This window comes from Gallus gallus, chromosome 4, assembly GCF_016699485.2.
Source record: "Gallus gallus isolate bGalGal1 chromosome 4, bGalGal1.mat.broiler.GRCg7b, whole genome shotgun sequence".
Classification (NCBI taxonomy): domain Eukaryota; kingdom Metazoa; phylum Chordata; class Aves; order Galliformes; family Phasianidae; genus Gallus; species Gallus gallus.
The window spans coordinates 84953097-84967127 of record NC_052535.1 but is presented as its reverse complement, the minus strand read 5'-3'; the positions used below and the strand labels follow the sequence as shown (position 1 = coordinate 84967127).

General features: G+C 41.0%; 1 protein-coding gene across 1 annotated transcript in view; it reads left to right on the top strand.

The window, feature by feature from the left end:
* The window catches only part of POLR1A (RNA polymerase I subunit A), a 30495-nt gene that overhangs the window by 8568 nt on the left and 7896 nt on the right, over positions 1 to 14031 (top strand). The window contains exons 12-28 of the mRNA XM_015285989.4: positions 62 to 289; positions 1893 to 2147; positions 2557 to 2748; positions 3078 to 3221; positions 3929 to 4112; positions 5374 to 5456; positions 5567 to 5725; positions 6042 to 6140; positions 6600 to 6752; positions 7276 to 7358; positions 7758 to 7923; positions 8376 to 8597; positions 9973 to 10187; positions 10862 to 11029; positions 12018 to 12153; positions 12673 to 12830; positions 13845 to 13959. Of these exons, the coding sequence (XP_015141475.3) occupies positions 62 to 289; positions 1893 to 2147; positions 2557 to 2748; positions 3078 to 3221; positions 3929 to 4112; positions 5374 to 5456; positions 5567 to 5725; positions 6042 to 6140; positions 6600 to 6752; positions 7276 to 7358; positions 7758 to 7923; positions 8376 to 8597; positions 9973 to 10187; positions 10862 to 11029; positions 12018 to 12153; positions 12673 to 12830; positions 13845 to 13959 (2760 nt within the window). The remainder of the gene's footprint in view (positions 1 to 61; positions 290 to 1892; positions 2148 to 2556; positions 2749 to 3077; positions 3222 to 3928; positions 4113 to 5373; positions 5457 to 5566; positions 5726 to 6041; positions 6141 to 6599; positions 6753 to 7275; positions 7359 to 7757; positions 7924 to 8375; positions 8598 to 9972; positions 10188 to 10861; positions 11030 to 12017; positions 12154 to 12672; positions 12831 to 13844; positions 13960 to 14031) is intronic.

The following is a 14031-nucleotide window of genomic DNA, read 5'->3' as shown; positions in this document are numbered from 1 at the left end:
TTGTTATTTTTAAAGCAAAAGCTGAACTAGTTGTTTCTCTCCTCTTTTCCTTCCTGTCCAGGTATTTGCTACTAAACTGACCTACCCTCAGCCAGTCACTCCCTGGAATGTCAAAGAGCTGAGGCAGGCTGTCATAAATGGCCCAAAGGTTCACCCTGGGGCTTCCATGGTCATTAATGAAGATGGTTCTCGTACAGTGCTGAGTGCAAGCAGCTTGACCCAGAGGGAAGCCATAGCTAAGCAGCTCCTCACGCCTTCTTCAGGTGCACCCCAGTCAGGACTGAAGATTGTGAGTACGACAAAGACTTGGCTTATCAGAACCCTTCACTTTATGGTTGGGTTTTTTCTTCTTGCTAGTGATTCTCAGGCCTGCTCACAGAGGCTCCGTGGGCAAGGTTATCTTGTCTTTTAGCATGTGGCTTGGGAAAGGTTAAGGTACTACAAGAGAGGAAAAGCTTCATACTATTTGGAGTTTTAGTAAGCATTTTTCCATCCTCAGCGTCTCCTAATGTGCAGTGTGTGGGATTCATCATGCCAAGATGCTGAATAGTCTCTCTTACAGCTCTCTTACAGTCTTTGAGCAGTCTTAGTAGTAGGAAAGGTAAAATACTGCTTTATTTCATTATTTTTGCATTCCCCTTCCTCCCTGACTTCAGCTAAAGTCAGTGTTTTTTTAATCTCCTTTTGAAATACTAAAATGTTCTGTTTGGAGCAGTTTTGTGATGGTAGCTCCGGGAGCTGCAATTCAATATATTTATAGAGTAGATATGGCACAAGCAGTTTGTGACCTGTCTTTCATATTGGGGTGCCTATTGACAGAGCTGTATGTCCAAGATCAAGCATGGTGAAAGGAGCTGCTTTTGGTATCGTGCAAAGTGGGAGTGCTTGAACCATGGATATCCTGTTGACCAGTACACTGGTTTGTGGAGAGGGCTTCAGCTCCCAAATGCTTGCCAAAGAAAACTCTGCTTTATTTGTTTTCAATTTGGGTGACATTTGAAATTGTGGTCCTCTCATTTGTGTGCTGTGGCATAAAAGCACCTATGAATTGCTGTGCTAAAGCTAAGCTTTTTCATCAGTAGGTTTTGTGAAGGGGTTCTATTTTGGTGTATGTTTTTGGAGCTGAGAATAATCCTTCAGGGCTACACAGAATCCTACATGTGGTAAATATGTAATGAAGGAAAGGAGTTTTTTTGCAGGGCTCCCAAACGCAGGCTCAGGCGTTTCAGTTTGGGCTCCAGTTCTGGACTCTGTGGACATTTCCAAACAACTAGCTAAAGTCAATCTAACATTTTCTTCGCTTGCAAACAGTTAATTGCGTCTTCCTTAAATTATACCCTATTAAAAGGCCCCAGATTAAGTGTTACAGTGAGATTGGCAGGGGTGCTCACAGGTGTTGGTGTTATTGAGAGCTGGAGTTGGAAGTAGTCATTCTGGGGGCATTACTGCACCAGGGACTGCAAAATCGCATCAATCACAAATTCACTCTTCTGTGACTTTTGGAGTTGTCAGTCTCTCAAACACAGTTTCACGTTGGCTGTTTTTATCAGGGGGATGACTTACAAATGGGAAAATGTGAGGGTTTTTTTTTCATCATCTTTGATCCCTGTATTGCCAAGGGAGAGGAGAGGTTGATGGCTTGAATGCTGTTACCTTGGATTGATCGCTGTGGTTTGTGGGTGTTAATGGAGTACATGCAGTCTTAGAATGTGGTTAGGTGGGGAGCAGAGAGCTTTGGGAGTGAGTAGTCTTGTTTCATTCTCTTAAAACTTCAGCACAGACTGTTAATACCAGAAGGAAAACGTTTTGGATGCACGTGTATTTTAAGGTGCCTTATTTTTAGAGACCTGCATGGAAATACTTGATAGGCAGTAACAAAAATCCCCTTGCAGGTTTGCCGTCATATTAAAAGTGGAGATGTCCTGTTACTGAACCGCCAGCCCACTCTTCATAGACCCTCCATCCAAGCTCACCGGGCCAGAATCCTGCCTGGAGAAAAGGTGCTGAGGCTCCACTATGCCAACTGCAAGGCGTACAATGCTGATTTTGATGGTGATGAAATGAATGCCCATTTCCCACAGAATGAGCTGGGTAGAGCAGAGGCCTACACCTTAGCCTTTACTGATGAACAGTATCTAGTTCCAAAGGTAAATAAAACTTCTTCCCACGTGAAATCACATTGTTTAAAATATTTTGTTGTTTTCTCTAAGGATAAATGAGATTAAATTTGTTCTTTGTGGGGTTTGTTTTATTTCTTAGTTCCTTTTCTGTCTCTGTTTGTTTCCAAAGATGCTATTTCCCTCAGCAGATTCTTGTTGTTCAGGCACTGTTACTTGCTTCTCATCTCCCCAAGCCCTGCTATTCTCCTTGTTTAGAGAACACCCATCACATCTAAACAATCTTATTCCTTGTAACTCTCAACATCCAAAAGAGTTTTACTGTGAAGAAGTGTTCTTCAGAATTGACTTTGGTGCTTTTATTCAGCTGCAATAACTCTGGGAGCTGCTAACACTTGATTTATTATCCCCAAATCCTTTTTCTTCCAAATTTCCATAGGATGGCAAACCACTTCCTGGACTCATCCAGGACCACATGATTTCTGGAGTCAGCATGACAATCCGGGGCTGCTTTTTCACAAGAGAGCAATATATGGAGCTTGTTTATCGAGGACTAACAGACAAAAAAGGAAGAATTAAAACCTTTCCTCCTGCCATTATGAAACCACAACGATTATGGACAGGAAAACAGGTAGTCATAATTTATTGGAGTAAAGAATGCCGGTCGTTCCGAAGTAAGCAGAACACTAATATTAAGACCAGTGCTCCTGAGAGCTGCTACAAAGCTGGATCCTATTGTCTAAGCAACACCACATAGATCTTGGTGAATGTTCCAACTGTAGCTGTGAGAGTATCTTGTCATTTAAAAAGCATACTCTGTCTTGTAAGCATTAGATTTTTGAGCTGTTAAAGATTTGCTTCTATGCATAGAACATTGTATTTCTCCTGCTTGCCAAATTCTTTACACTGAGAAGGAAATAGAGGGAACAAATAACTCTTGCTGTTTCTGCTTCTTTACAGGTTGTTTCTACACTGCTAATAAACATCATTCCAGAAAACCATGTCCCACTGAATTTGACTGGGAAAGCTAAGATAGGTGGGAAAGCCTGGATGAGGGGACCTGCAAACAGCTGTCTAAATCTTGACTCACTGTGTGAATCTCAGGTATGCTGGTGGCTGGGCTGGGAAGCATTTCAATATAAATATGTATACAGGGGAAGAATGAGAAGGGAAGACAGAAGGATGATAAAGTTAACAGCAGACATTTAAAGATATTTACCACCAGAAGGTAGAGATTAGAGGGTACGCCTGGGTGTCAAGAGAAACTCTCTTCTGATCCTGACTGATGCAGACTCCATCTTGTTTTGTTAGACCACGTCTTCATTGCTTTATTTTATAAGTGGAGAAATACAGATGGTATTAGAGGCTTTCTTTTTGCTGTAACGACTGTGGCCTTCCAATATTTAAAGGAAGATTATAAATGGGAGGGAAATCAACTCTTTACGTAGGTAGATAGTGGCATAGGAAAAGGGGGAGTGATTTTAAACTAAAAGAAGGAAGATTTGGATTAGATGCTGGGGAAAATTTTCACTGAGAGGCTGGTGAGGCACTGGAAGCTGCCCAGAGATGCAGTGGATGCTCCATCCCCAAAGGTGTTCAGGGTCAGGCTGGATGGGGCCCTGGGCAGCCTGATCTGTTGCTTGATGTAGCTATCAGCAACGCTGCCACAGCAGGGGGCTTGGAACTAGGTGATCTTTGAGGTCCCTTCCAACCCAAGCCTTTCTATGATAAGTAGGTAACACTGGTCAGTATAGTTAACCTTTCGCCAGTTGGTGGTGGTGTTCTTCCTGAATAGCTGTTTTCTTTTTCAGGTTATTATTAGAAGTGGGGAATTACTTTGTGGTGTGTTGGACAAAGCTCACTTTGGCAGCTCTGCCTATGGCCTGGTCCACTGCTGCTATGAAATCTATGGAGGTGAAACCAGTGGAAAAGTGCTAACATGTTTAGGACGTCTCTTTACTGCTTATCTGCAGCTCTACAGGGGATTTACAATGGGTGAGTATCACAGGGACTTACCCATTATTGCACTGCACTGCAGAAGCTCATGAGGTGTAAAGCAAACATTTTTGGGCAGAATACATGTGAGGAGTTCTGTAAATAATTTCATGAGACATTGTCTTTGAGTGGGATCACTGTTTGGCAGCCTCTTTTTTTTTCCCTTCTCCTTGTTTTAACACAGCTGGCCCTCTAAGAATAAAGTGTAACCTTGACTATGTCCTTTAAATTCCCTCATCTGTCCTGCCTAATCAAAATGGGTAGGGTATAAATGTCTTGTATTTAAACTTTGATTAGATACAATCTCCTATAAGCCTGTATTCTATTTTTTACTTCAACGGTTGCATACAAACCATAAAGACTGATGAGTAAAATGGGAGGACCTTGAGGGGTTCTTGCGTATCTCACTTTACTGTAAATCTTTTGGTAAATATTTGGCTTTCATTACAGCTTTGCCAACTCATACAAAAATGCAATTGGTGGTGAATAAAAATTGACCCTCTTTGTTTTCTTGCAGCAGTTTAAATGCTTCGAAGGGCCATGTAGAGCTTTGCAAGGTGTTTTTGTAGGAATGCATTGCAGTGTCAAATTTAAGGGTTAAATTCACTGGAGCAAGGGTACAAAAACTACTTTGACAGAGTTAGTGAGCAAAGATAATTAGGTAATTAAAACACCAGAGAAAGATCAGAGAGTCTGGAACAGGAGAGTAATGTCTAGTGAAGGTGAGACGATTCAGGACTGAACAAAATGAGATGCTGAGATGAGTGAGGTTCAAAAGGGGGCAGTGTAGAAGAGACAAAGTTGTAACAGGAGGAGGAGAAGAGGGACTGGACTCTGAAGATGCTGGGATATGTAATGGGGCCACAGGCACCTTTGCTTTGTTCACACTTTGTTTACTTGTCCAACTCAGTAGTAAAGCATCCCACTTGTCCCCCCCAGCTGCTGTACATGTAGAGCGTTGGAATATTTTAATCTGAGAGAGTTCTGGGACTCTCTGCTCAAAGCAAGTCCTGTCAGGTGAGCTTGTGCAGGGCTGTCTCCTGTTAGGAACATCTCCAGGGCAGCGATTCTGCAGTTTCTCTTAGCCAACATTTAATCACTTCTTTAAAAGCTAAACAAATGCATCTCTTTCAGTCTCTCCTCATCCATTATGTGTTCTAGACACTTCAGTGACCATTTCTGGTGACTTCTGCAGGCAGTGTGAATATCTTCTCAGTTCTTTTTTTGGTTTAGGTCACTGTGGTCTGTCTGTCTTTAACAGGGATTGAAGATATCTTGGTTAAACCTGAAGCAGACCGCAAAAGACACAAAATCATCAAAAAGTCAAGCCAGTGTGGTATTGAAGTAAGTCTGTTTCACACAACTTTTTTTCCCAATGATTTAAAAATTTGGAAATTCTGCCCTATGTAATCATTTGCTTGGCACCTAAAAAAAAAAACATGTTTTACTTTCAGGTTGTTAGAGCAGCTCTTAATTTGCCAGAAACATCATCATGTGAAGATGTCCAAGGGAAATGGCAGGATGCCCATCTCTGCAAAGACCAGAGGGATTTTAACATGGTTGACCTGAAATTCAAGGAGGAAGTAAACAATTACAACAATGAAGTTAACAAGGTTGGCATCGAGGCATCTGTATATACTAATTTTGTTTAGACCCTTTCTGTTTAAGTTAATTTCATGTTGATGCAGGGTGACTGACTGTTCTGGAGGCTGAAGCTTTCCATCTGTCTTCAGCATGAGGTTTCACATACTGACTTCCCCGAATGCCTCAATCTTCTCCTTCCTGAGTGAGATATTCAGAGCACTTTTAAAATTATAAACAGGCATGTCTGCAGTTAGTCTTTGCTTTGCTTTCAACAGGAATTAATTGTGCTCATTATTTTCTTAATAATAGTCTTGTTTTGTTCCCCTCACCACACCCCAACTATAGGTTTGCATGCCGTTTGGTCTGCATAGGAGCTTTCCTGAGAACAATTTGCAATTGATGGTACAGTCAGGAGCCAAAGGATCCACTGTAAATACAGTACAGGTAATGACAGTCGTAATTCTGAGCAGCTATGTACATTGATATAATTTGTACTGGAATGCATGTTACTGAAAAGTTATTCTGTGGCTATCTAATAGCAATGTAAAAAGTTTATTGTGGGCTTTGGGAATGGCAGTAATGTAGGGAGCAATATATTTACAATATTGTAGTTTCACATGTATTTGTATTGAAATATTTATACGGAATGAGAGTGGAAGTGTTGAATTCAAGTCAAGATGCTGGAATAACTTTATTTAAAAAGACCAGATATGATCCACATGCCTTTACTGCCCATCATTAGCAAGAACCTTCGCTGAGCATTTCAGCGTTTAATTAAAGAACAATTGGTGGACAAGTAATTTTTCTTTTCACTATGTTTTCAAAGAAAAAATATTTCAGTTACATCAGCAAAAGTTGATGGAAAAAATGACGTTTCCTTTTTTCCTTCCTGTTCAAATGTAGATTTCTTGTTTGCTGGGCCAGATTGAGTTGGAAGGTCGAAGGCCCCCACTGATGGCATCCGGCAAATCTCTGCCGTGTTTCCAACCTTATGACTTTTCCCCTAGCTCAGGAGGATTTGTGACTGGCAGATTTCTCACTGGGATCAAACCTTCTGTAAGTTTAATATGCCTTCTGCTTTGTAGTGGAATTCTAAGTCATGGCCTGAAACAGTGATTGAGCACCTGGTGGGAAGACAGGGCCAACCCAGGAGAGCTCAGGTGCAAGCAAAGCACCCGAGTGACTGTAAGGGGTGAAGCTAGGATCCATCCCTTCCCAGACCTCATTTAAGGTTTGGAAGTGGAGGTGAGGGCATCTCTTGTTGGAAATCCCTGCCTACCTGAGGCCTTCCAAAGGTTAACAGCTCTTTTCCTTCATTTCTGTATCTGTGGCTGCTGCGTTTGGGCTCATTCTCATTTGCTATTGCCAAAGACTTTGCCACCCTGCTATTGTACCATTATAGCATGACATGTTTATACTGGAGTTTATATAGGTCTTGCTATTGTAGAGTTTTTTGCAATTACAGATAAATCAACTATGTTCACTGTACTTTCAAATACAGCTTTTCAGAAAGAGTATGAGTGACCAGCTTTGGTGTACCTGTCAGCAGAATGCTGATGGGATTGCTTTTGTGTTTTAGGAATTCTTCTTTCACTGCATGGCTGGCAGGGAAGGTCTCGTGGATACAGCTGTCAAAACCAGCCGTTCTGGGTACCTACAAAGGTAAGAGGCTGTTATTTTGGATCCTAATCCCGGCCACGTCTGCAGTACGTAGAAGGTGGAACTTTTAAATTACTTTAGAGATAGTGAGGGGTTCTGAGGGGGACTCCCACCTCCTCGCACAGAGCTGATTCAGTGTGACGATGAAAATAGAAAAAAAATTGCTTTTTTTCACTCTAAGACCCTTCAATCTAAGGAAATTGCCAGAGAATCATGCAGGAAGTTTTGCAGTATTATTGCACATTTTGTCTGCCTGTCATGTCTGTGAGAATTTCTCTTCCAAGGTTCCTGTCAAGTCCTTAAGTGCACTTAAAGTTTTACTGGAAACAGTATTTTTCATGTTAGGGTTATATCATCCTTATTACTTTGTAGCCTCAATATTTGTTTTCTTCTTTGGAACAGGTGTATCATAAAGCATTTGGAAGGACTGGTGGTTCAGTATGACCTGACAGTACGGGACAGCGATGGCAGTGTGGTGCAGTTTCTGTATGGAGAAGATGGGCTTGATATCCCTAAAACTCAGTTCTTACAACCCGAGCAGTTTCCTTTCATTGCTGACAACTATGAGGTAGAGCACCTAAATGTTAATTATATGGTCTGAATAGACAGACTGAAATGCATGGTTAATGTCTAGCTTATCTCTTAGTGAGGTAGTGGCACAGCTGTGTGTCACTGTTACACTATGCTATATTTTATTTGCCACTTTATTTGAAATACAGAAGTGACTGTTCAGTCTTATTGTCTCTTCTAACACTGTAGCTGAATTCATATCAACAGAGATGATGTTTCTGCTGAGGTTCTCACGTTTGATGACTTCCTTTTTTTGGTGTCATTTCAGTCACTACTTACTAAAGTGTGGTGTTAGTCACATAGAGATATATGGACTTGAGAATTGTTTTACAGCAGCAGAACATTTTGAGTTGCAGTAGATGACCTATTCAGTTTGGTCCTCCTTTTCAGCTACTACAAGTGTCTACACTTGCAGAGAGTGGAGTAATCCCACAGGTAACTTTCTTCTAGGTGATCCAGAAGACAAACCATCTGAACGAAGCCTTAGCAAGGATGGAGTCTCACCAAGCAAAGCAGCAGTTTAAAGCCATCAGAAAGTGGTGGGCCAGGCACCAAAACTCTGTGCAAAGAGAAGGAGGTTTTCTGTTGTTTTCCCAGAAGAAAATGGCAAGTGTAAAGACACAAATCCCAGGAGGAGAAAGCATAAATGGAAGAGATCCTGCTACTTTACAGGTAACACAGAAGCAGTTGAATTGACCTCGCCCTTAAAAAAGCGAAACAAAGGAAAAGAAAACAAAACTTTGAAGAATGCAGAATCCAGTGATTTATTGGTTTTTTTGTCCCTGTGTGTTTCATAGGTAACTTTCCCAGGTTTTGAAGGGATCATATATCAACTGTGTGGGTAATGAAGCTGAGATTAATTTATTGCTACTTAAGGGCTGTGGGCCCTAGAGCTAGGGCAGAGGCCAAAACCTCTCAGGTAAAACTGGTTTTAGAAAGCAGCCTGTGGCAGTGGCACACAGAATATAGCTCTTGAGCCAGACCTGTCTACTTTTTCAGATAGTGTGCTTATTATACTCTTATACATCAGGCCACTGATTTGTATGTTATGGCTTCTTCTGAATGAATGTATGGCCATGAAATGCAAACAGGTGCTACTGCACAGGCATATTTTCACAAGGAATTTGTCCTGGTGTACAATGTGGACAGTTTACACAAAACTCCAAGTTGAAGGTGTTGATATATATAACTTCCGTTAGCTTGGCTGCACATGTCGCTGGGATGTTTACTCAGCTGTGCTGTTGGGTTTTTTTTTGTTGCTATTGGTGTGTCTAATGACATCCAGAGCAATTTGACTTGAGGATTCATGCATTTGTTTTTTCCTTCTTTCAACAGATAAATACATATAGATAAAAGTATATATCTGTCTCAGTATATAAGCTCATAAAGCTCAGTGTGCAGACTACCACGTGACAAGCTTAGTTTCTCCTTCATAAAACAAGAAGCTTGTAAAAATATATATTTAGCTCACTTCCTGCATTGACTTATTTCCCTTTTTATTAAGCCTGTTAAACTTTTTCCTCTATTAAATGTAACATTTGAAATGTGACTTGAAAGTCTGGCCAATTGAAGAGCAGAAATAAGACAGATCAGCATATATAATTAAGATACAAGCTGCATTTAAGGTCAGTGCTAAAATCATAAATGCAGACTAATTTAAAAAAGAAAAAGCTCCTTTGTTATGTCAACTTTGGACAGGTGAGTCAGCTAGCAGTAAAGGTTTAAGTACGTCAAGAGGTTTCACTTCAAAGTTAAAAGCATTCTTAACTCTGTTTCACTGGTTTCTGAAGTAGTTACTATGGATAGACAATCTATTTCAAGTGTGTAAAGAACCTTGAAGACATTTGGGATCAAAAGTATGAGTATCATAAAATGCAGAATAGTGTATTTGTAGTTGAGTTGTTCTTTAATATGTGTTACATACAGCCTTAAGTGTTCTGTGGATAAGCTTTTCTTCCTTCCCTTGCTAGAGTGCTGGTGGAAGTGGCATTGTTTTGTTTTGGTCCTGTTGTGGCTTAACCAACCTGCTTAAAAACTTTCTCTTCAGTTATTGAAGATGTGGTATGAACTAGATGAGAAGAAACGAAGAAAGTATCTAAAGAAGGCAAATAAGTGTCCTGACCCAAGCCTTGCTGTTTGGCGTCCAGATTCCTACTTTGCATCTGTTTCAGAAACATTTGAAAGTGGAGTCGAAGATTATATCAACAAACGAGAATGTAAGAGCAGAGGAGGTTGCATGCAACCAGCACTTTCTTCCGATAGGTAATAACTTCTGTGCTCACTTCTTTGTGATAGGACACTGAAAATATTTCTCTATTTGGACTGCGTTGGTTAACGGTGAGAAGTCTTTATCAACTCTTGATTTTTGTTGTGACCTTTTGTGAAGCAGATGTTGTGGGTTTCAGAATGGTTCCTGAAAGCCATGTTTGTGTAGTGCATAGTGGAGAGGTGTTTGGGTTATCAGTTCCTTCCAAGCCTGGATTTTCATGCTGGTGAGGACTTTGGTAAAGGCTTCATGCAATAACAGCATCTTTGTGTTCTACATATAAAGTAATACTTCACAGTAGCAGTTAAAAATGAATATATGCTCTTGCCACATCCGAGAGTTAGTGAGACAGTTGAGATAAGGAAGTAAGTGTAAATAGATTCTCGTTTGATAACATGAGAATTGGCAGTAGAAGTAAAATATTACTTGCCTGGGCCCTGGTTTTGTGCTAATGGGCTGTATTTATCAAATTAGATAGTTCTAATGTATGTATGTAATGTATGTAATGTAAAAATCATCTAGTTTTATGGTTTCTGAAAGGGATTTATCCAACGGCTACTAAGAAATTGGCTGAAAGAGCTTCATTGGCCTCAGCCCTGTTTCAGGCTATACAGAGTTCTTTATTTTGTACTCACTGAACTTAAACCTCTGCTTATGTCATGTCTTTCAGATTAAAGGATTTGTTATATTTGAAGTGGCAACGATCTCTTTGTGACCCAGGAGAAGCTGTGGGTCTTCTTGCAGCTCAGAGTATTGGGGAACCTTCCACACAGATGACTCTGAACACCTTCCATTTTGCTGGCAGAGGTGAAATGAACGTCACATTGGGTATTCCAAGGTGAGAAACCTGTGTTCTCCTGGGGTCCTTAGCTATTTTTGGCACTTAAATAATAGTGCTTTGTCTTAATGGCAGGGATGTGTATTCTTGAGGGCAAATGATAATTCAGTTTATTGTGCATTTTCAGAAATACTTCAACACTTCACAGTTTTGTGAACTACAGTTTTGGTTCCCTTTCCAGAAAAAAAAATAACTGTAGAGGTCCCTTAACCATCCCTGGTTTATAAACAAATGGCTTGTTTCTGTATTTCATTCACTGCAGTATAACCCTAAGGCAACAATGTTTTATGGGTTTGCTCTCTGCTCACCTTACTTTCCCCTACTAACTTTTAAACCTGTTTGTCTTTTATTACAATAAATAAATAACAATCACTGTAAATGGTGAGTCTTGCGAGTTTAATCCTGCAAGTCTTGCAGCTTTAAGATTACCATCACCTGGGCAGAAGGAGATATGGCTTATAGCATCGAGGTTTCTCCTGGCTCCTCTGTTCGCTGGCAGTGACTTTGCCAGCATACACATTTACCAGCCAGTCATCATTTTTAGTAGTACAGATGCTAACCCTGGCCTTGTGTGTGAGACTGATGTCTTAGGTGGCAGATGGTTGTGTTACTTCAGTGAAGCAGAGGAGAGGGAGAAGGCAAGAGGAGCATACGTTGTGCATTTGTAGGAAACAGGCTTCATTAGTTCTTTTCTGGAAACAACTTATTATCATCTCTGGTTTCTTCCCGTAATTGGGATGATAATCTAATGGAATCAGTAGAGCTGCTGTTGTGCTGTGCCTGATGAGGAACCAGGGAAGTGCAAAGGAGTGCTGCAGCAGCAACCACAGCTCTTGATACATATGGTTTTGGTGAGACTGGCAGTTGCTGCATGCTGGCTTATTAAATAAACGTGCTGCTGCCTGCTGTCTTATTAAATGAAAGAGATGTTGATTTGATTGCGTAGTGCTTCTATTGCTTAATTTGAAAGACCATTCTTTATTTAAAGGTTGCGGGAGATCTTGATGGTAGCCAGTGCAAATATTAAAACACCAATGATGAGTGTTCCTGTGCTCGGTACCAAGAAAGCTCACAAGAAGGTGAAACAGCTCAAGAAACAGCTCACAAGAGTGTGCTTAGCTGAGGTGAGCCACCTATGCAGTGTATCCTGTGAGAATCTGCACACCAGAGACAGATACACTGAAGTCTGATCAATTTTGATGTCCATCTCTTTTGAGGAGTGCAGTCTTTTCTGTGCTCTTCTGCATTCTCTATCTTATGTCTCGCTTGTCTCGCTTCTTCAAGTCAGAAAGCAGCAAGGATAGAGTTAAGACTCAGCTCTGCTAAAATATTGGTCATTTTCAATCACCAAGGAACAGAGGTCAATAAAATGAAGCTGTTGGCCCACTGAGCATGGGCTCTTGTGGAAAAAGTGGGACGAGGGGTCAGGCTGTTCTCCCAGTGTTGTCTAAATCAATCTTTGGCAGGAGTTGAAGCCAAAAAGAATGCAGTGAAGTAGAGTCATCTTCCCCAGGGGCTGCCACAAAGCCCACAGTAAAGTTTTTCTATTAGTCTTGTGTAATTCTGGTCTCATATGGAAAGCATTGGAGTTGCAGGAAGTAAATAAGGTGCCTTCACCAAGACAGCCCTGTTGCTACTTGTAGGTCTTGCAGAAAGTTGAGTTGGAGGAATCCCTGCACTTAAAGAACAAGGAGAACAGCCATCGCCTCTACAAAATCAAATTCTGCTTCTTGCCCTATGAATATTATCGAGAGGAGAAGTGTGTGAAGCCCAGGGACATCTTACGCTTCATGGAAACAAGGTTAGTTTGCGTTCACAAGCTTTCCTGTTTCTCTTCTCTTGACCTCCCCCGAGCTCTAGGGATCATTGCATGTTGTTATCACTGCTGTGGTTTTCAGTGCAGCAGTGTCCTGAAGATGTGCTTGCAGAAGCATCTACACAGCTGCTTTTTGTCTTGAGTAGAGCTGGGTATCAGTGGCTTGGCTACAGTGCAGAATTCTATTGAAGTAGACCAGGGATGACCAACCTTTTTGCTTGTCTGGACCACATTGATTGAAGAGGAATTGTCTTAGGCTGCATATAAAATATATAGTTAATGTATGTAAGTAACAAAACAAAAAGAGAAAGCAATAAAAGCATAAAACTTGTGCTTTGGACAAGTGAGGTAAGCTTATGTGAGAAGAGCCCATGCAAGCAGCATCATGTTCCTTCTCTTTGGATGCTGAAGTGTTTATTTTCAACGTGCTTTAGGTACCCCTTGATGCTGTCATTGAGCTCAAATAAACCTTGTGGTTTTTGTTGTTTGTTCTCTGAAAATTAAACAGAGCAAGGGCTTCGTTTGGTGGTGGTTGTTGTTGCTGTCCAGGCCACGTGTTCTTGCTGAGTTACTTCATTTAACAATTTTGCTTGGTTTAAAAAAATAAAAATCCCACCTCTTCTGAAGGTCGGTGTGGTGCCCTGATTTTATATTCAGATGAGCTTAACTCATAATCTTTTGGGTGCGTGGCTACATTCATAGAGTCATAGAACGGCCTGGGTTGAAAAGGGTCATAATGATCATGTAGTTTCAACCCCCCTGTCATGTGCAGGGTTGCCAACCGTTGTGAGAGATTTGGAACCAAATTTTTATTCTCAAGGAAGTGGGAAAGGGCCAAGCAGAAAAACGATTTGCCTTACCCTAGAAATATTTGTACATCCACCAAAGAATTAACGTCCTATCACGGCTTGACTGGCTTCTTGAGATCTATGTGTCTTCTGACAACTTAAAATCATAGTGTAGCTGAGGTTGGACATTTTGGGTTGCTTCTTCTTTCAGGTTCTTTAAAATTTTCCTGGAGGCCATTAGAAGGAGGCGTGCAAAGATGTCATCTTTTACTGAAGTCAGTACCCGCAAAGCAACTCGTAAAGATTTAGAAGGTGTTGGAGACAAGGTACAGAAAAACACAACCTGAGTTCAGTACTTCACTGCTTTGTATGTTTTTGAGAACCAGAGTTTGGAAGAG